Genomic DNA, 5,733 nt, shown 5'->3' on the forward strand with positions numbered 1-5,733 from the left:
CCCATGACTGTGCCACATATTGTCCCGATGAATCAGGAGCAGCAAAAGAGGACCCCCTGCCAGACAGCACTGTATATTTTGTAGATGGGTCCTCCACAATAGACCAAGAAACAGGGATCAGATACACAGGAGCCGCAGTGGTTAGGGCTCAGCATCATGAGTCCTCTGACTCCCTAGACATTGTACAACAAATTACATTGCCATCGCACTACTCCGCCCAAGCCGCTGAACTAGTGGCACTAATTGCCGCTTTAAACAACGGGGCTGGTGACCGCATCACTGTATACTCAGACTCTGCATATGTCACAACAACGACACACTCGAGCATCTTGCGCTGGAAAAGGCGCGGATTCCTCAAATCAGATGGAACACCGGTATGTCACAAACAATTGTTGGAAGAACTAATAGAAGCCCTGACACTCCCAACAGAGGTAGCCGTTGTCAAATGTGCTGCTCACACGAATGGACAAGACTTTGTGTCCAGAGGCAACGCTCTGGCAGACTGGGCAGCCAAAGCTGCAGCCAGACCCCCCCTACCTTTCACTGACAATGACCCACACAACACCCCAATTTTACTTGCCCAAGCTGTAACACCAACAGAACAGACAAAGACAAATGAAGACAGTGTACCCTTAATACCACACAGAGACAACAACAACGACACAAACACCACCAAGGACACTATTGATCCAAATGCTTCCTGCCCACTCGATGACACACAACAATACGATTTCATTGCCCAATTGCATCTCAGAGAGATACAAGAAAGTGCACCACCACAAGAGAAAGAGTTATGGAAAAAGAGGGGAGTACAGCAGGACCCTGCTGATTTTATTTACAGGCAGACCATGTCCAGAAAACCTGTCATGCCACAAGCCTTACTGCAGGTGGCGTTAGATCAACTTCACCTTCCCGCACATGTCTCCCGAGATAACATGTCCACCACATTACAAGCAGACTGGTTCATTCCCAATGCTTATGAACTGATACAGCTCTTCGTTAATAAATGTATCATTTGCCAACAGTATTCCCCAAACCCAACTCTCAAAACTGTTGCCTCCACTATTCCTAAACCTTCTGGCCCATTCAAAGAACTCCACCTTGACTATGTCGACATGATTGATCGGTGCCAAAATTACCGATATCTCATAGTGGTAGTATGCCCCTTCTCACGGTGGATCGAAGCTGGACCATGCGTCCACTGCGATGCCAAAGCAGCAGCCACATTCCTGCTCCGTGACGTCATCTCCCGCTTTGGAATTCCTTCCGCCATCAGGACTGATAACGGAAGCCATTTTTCAAACGCCATCTTATCCTCTCTCACCACAATGCTAGGCATCAGACACAAGCTGACATCCGCTTACCACCCCCAAAGCAATGGCATTTGTGAGCGCCTCAACGGTTTACTCAAAACCAAAATAAGCAAAATTAGCGCCACCATTGGCAAAAAGTGGCTCTACTGTCTCCCACTGGCCCTCTTCTCATTAAGAAATTCCCCGAGCTCGGATCACCACCTCACCCCCCACCAACTTGTCACCGGACGATCCATAAATGTAGCAGTCCCTCCCAGCAGGCCCAAAACTGATAGCGAGTCGTCCTCTGAGATTGTTAAGGCTGAGCTTTATGACTTCCTGTGCACACTAACCCGCGCTGCGCAGTTCCTCTCTGTCCAGGTATCCAAAAGGAAGGAGAAGGGCCCCATCGATCCTGAGCTCCCACCTATCCATCCTGGAACTCTCGTCTTCATCCGGAGGCACGTCAGGCGTTGGAAAGATCCTAAGTTCGACGGACCCTTTGAAGTGATTGACTCTTCTCCAACTGCCATCCGGATAGCCGAAAGGAAAGCATGGATCCACAGGAGAGACGTCCGCTTCGATCCTGCACCTGCGCAGCAACAGCCAATGGACTAAAAGAGGGAAGCAACATGGCCATGATCCCCCTGAATGAGGACTACGACTTTCCATCCACCATCCCATCCATCATTGAAGAAGAAGAAGAGGAAGGAGAAGACGTCCACGAATATAGCGCCCGGGAAGCAAAGTTATGTATACTCACTGTTCTTATGTTTTGTATTATTGTTGGAGTGGCACTAGCAACATTCAACTGGTATATCTTTTTTCTTGCTGTAAAAAGTTATAGTGATAGAAGCAGCCAAGTTGCCTCACTGCCTATTGTTCCATCCACTGTACCAGCGGTCACACTCAAACAGCAAAAAGCACCACACAGCACACTAGGTCCTGAACTCCCAGAAAACAGCACTGCTAGCAACACGTCCATTAGTGTGCACCTTGAACTCTCACCCAGTACCCCAGAGGAAAGGACTAGTCCCTGGAAGATAGCTACCAAAGCCACAAAACTAGCGTCCTACCGCCACCCTTCCCGCCACCATAGAAAACGCAGATTTGCTATTGCCCCGTACAGAACAAAACCTCTAGTCCCCCGCAAGCATCAGAAGGCAGGGCATAAAAAATTCCAACATCTCGTGCAAATACAGGAAGGCCTAGGGCCCATGCTCAGCCTACCCCAAGTGGTAAGGGACCATTCAGTCCACTCCTCCCTAGTAGACAACTCCTGGTACAGAGACATGACAGCAGTAGGGAGAACAGTAACGAATGAGTCCTGCTACGTATGTTCCTACATTCCCCATGCAGTAGGTGCCGACAGACTGATTTTTCCCAAGGAAGTCCCACCTCACATAGCTATGTGCCTACTGCACTTGTACCTCTGCCGGATAATAGGGCAGATTCGGGTCCTTTCAACCCAGATGGTATTAGCCATTGTAAACACCACAACATGGGATTACACTTACACCGTGCACAAAGTTGTCTCCCACCCAGCTGAACTCCGGGAGGAACTCAAGGAAATGCGAAGGATAGGGATACAGGGCATGGACTGGCAGGAACCGGCCATTAGGAAGCGTGGGTATATAACAAACGACATACCCCGGGCAGGATGTGATGAATCATATAAACACCCCCCCGGCCCCTGTCCATGTAAGAATAGAACAATGCTACGCCTCGGGGGACAGGTCTACCTTAACAACAAATGGCAGGACCCCGGAGGGTTTTGGTGTAAGGCGGCAGCCTTGGGACCCCCTTGGGCTGGAGAGACAGAGTATGAAGAAGATATTGACTGGGATGTTGAGGATAAGTGTGATCAAATATGGGCTCAAGAGAGCGGGAGGTACACCTGGGGTGGGGAAGGAATGTCAGACCATAAAAAAGGATTCAAACTAAAAAACCCCTCTCTTTGTTTCATAGGTAATGGCTCTGTCGCTGTTGGGCGTAACACAGACTGTAATTCCACGATTTTCAACTTCGACATGCAGTTCGGCACCACTACTCTAATGGATTATTACTGGGCTTGCGGAGAGCACCTCTATCCCCAACTACCTCCTCAGTGGCTCGGACTGTGTACCTTGGTAACTTTGCATGAAATTCATCTGGTCGTACCAGCATCAAATGCTTCCCACATCCTGTCACATCCAATGACAGGTGACCTGACATTCCTCCATCGACACCGGCGAGCAGCAGAGTACTTTGCAGGAGAAGCCCGTGGTGAGGTCCCAGAAGAATTCCGCCTCTTCAGCGAGGCCCAGCTTTTCTTCGGAGGAGCATTCCCAATGTTTCAAACTCAGGCTAATGCCCGCTGGCTGGAAGTAACTCGCTATGAAGTCATGAAAGCAATAAACAGCACCAGGGATGGCCTAAATGCAATCCGGGAAGAACTGCGCCCATTACGACTAATGGTTCTGGAACATCGCTACTTCCTCGACATGCTAACGGCCAAAGATGGTGGTTTGTGTCATCAAATAGGAAAATCCTGCTGCACGTTCATTCCGGGGAACGACGAGGACAACGGATCCATATCTAGGGCCATTGAGGAGTTGACTAACTTGGGAAAAGAAATGATCGAGGAAGGAGGTGCCCCTGCAGACATTATCCCAACGAACTGGTTCGACTTTGACTGGATGCCCTCCTGGCTAACTGCTATTCTAAAGCTGATGATACCTATAGTCGGGATTATGGTCTTTCTGTGTTGCGCCTTTCAGCTGGGGAGTCACTGTATCAAGAGATTGAGCACAAAAGCTGTAGGGATGAATTATGCTAGGACAGGGATTTACCAGATACCAAAATATGAAGACATAGATCGGGCTCCTGGGGATGGGAATGGAGAACAGGTACAAATGATCGAGCTAGGACAATGTAGCACACATCCAGCACCACCTGCCACACACTCTGGAGTACCATCAGCCCCACCTCTCCCCCCAGGTAGAGAGACACTAAGCAACGACACCGCAGCTACTCAGTATGAGCGCCTGCTCAACAAATCAGGTCAACAGTATATCCAGCTACTAAGGTCAGATGAAAATGTTGCACGTCCAACTAGTTTTAAGTGCTATGTCAATGACATGCCATGGATTCCACCATTGGCAGAAAAACCAACAAAATATTCACTTAAGAGTGTGTTCATAAATGAACAAGAGGGGGTAGATGATGGAGGGTCCCGTTCTACCATCTAACATCACCAGAAAGGAGAGCTCGAACAGCCTTGGTAACATGAAGGTCTGATGTAGGCCCTGCGTGATAGAAATCTGAAAACATGCTAAAATAACTAGCTTTCTCCATTAGTAAATAAAGGCCCACTATGCATAGGCTTACATGCACGCGTTTCTGTGCATTGAAATGAACAGGGTAAAATTAAGCCTTCAAAGATTAGTTAGTTTCACGGCCTGCTTCGCCACACACACACAGATGGGTGCCCGTGGTACAGCTTCCTGAAACCCTTGCTAACGTTATATTTTGAAACATAGCTTGCACAAGTATAAGCAGCAATTTCTAGCAATAAACAGCGTCTATCATGGGAGTTCATACTTTCAGATATGTAGAAATGTACGTGACAGACAAATGTCCTTTTTCAGTAATGTACAACATGTAACCATTGTGTTAGAAATAAGTGATGAAAATGTTCTCTTCCTAAAGTACAAGATGTTCTGAAAATGTTCTCTTCCTAAAGTACAAGATGTTCTGAAAATGTTCTCTTCCTAAAGTACAAGATGTTCTGAAAATGTTCTCTTCCTAAGGTACAAAGTGTTCCGGAAATGTTCTCTTTCAAAGGTACAAGATGTTCTGTTCTAAAAGTATACGGAACATAATGTACTGAAAACATTTCTTTCCGGTGTCCAAAACACTTGTGGTTAAACCACCTGCACCGAAAGGCCAGGGGCCAGCGTCATCATAGAACCCTAGTTCCTCAATTTTGGGTATAACTGGCCCAACTGTCAAATCTGAAATCAGAACTTTCCTACGGATGCTTGGCATGAGCGTGGTTTGTTCTCTCGGCTAGCCGAAGACTATCTGACTTGGGACGCCGACGCCTCACTCAGGTTGTGGATCTCCCAGGGCAGATAGCCCATCTCTCTCTCTCTCTAGATCTCTGACCCTTCAACTATCTCTCTTCATGGATATATTCCTGTATGGTAGGCTCTTTTTAACATAGGTGACTGGCCTTCTCTCAGCTATTACCAGACACTGAATTAATAGCAAAATGTTGTATCTTAACTACTTCTACTTGCGCCTTCTTTGCCCTGCCCTCAGAATTCAGAACAGACCTGTTTTAGATGGTTGGCCCATAAACAGTTGGGTTCTATATTCTTGTACTCAGTAGTGTAGAATCTTTGATCATCTGTGTTAGTGTTCTTTTTAAATACATTTCATTCCAGTATTACTTTGA

General features: G+C 47.3%; 1 protein-coding gene across 1 annotated transcript; it reads left to right on the forward strand.

The window, feature by feature from the left end:
• The first annotated feature begins 1,695 nt into the window (after positions 1-1,695).
• On the forward strand, positions 1,696-4,522 carry LOC147727798 (uncharacterized). The gene has a single exon (XM_086963181.1). It carries the CDS (start codon positions 1,847-1,849, stop codon positions 4,520-4,522), a length of 2,676 nt encoding a protein of 891 aa, XP_086819307.1. The 5' UTR covers positions 1,696-1,846.
• The last annotated feature ends 1,211 nt before the right edge of the window (positions 4,523-5,733 follow it).

The sequence above is a fragment of the Lissotriton vulgaris genome, chromosome 3_1 (genome assembly GCF_964263255.1).
Source record: "Lissotriton vulgaris chromosome 3_1, aLisVul1.2, whole genome shotgun sequence".
Taxonomy (NCBI): domain Eukaryota; kingdom Metazoa; phylum Chordata; class Amphibia; order Caudata; family Salamandridae; genus Lissotriton; species Lissotriton vulgaris.

Excerpts from the sequence above, each read along its gene's own strand:
- LOC147727798 (XM_086963181.1), top strand. The coding sequence starts at position 1,847 with ATGGATCCACAGGAGAGACGTCCGCTTCGATCCTGCACCTGCGCAGCA.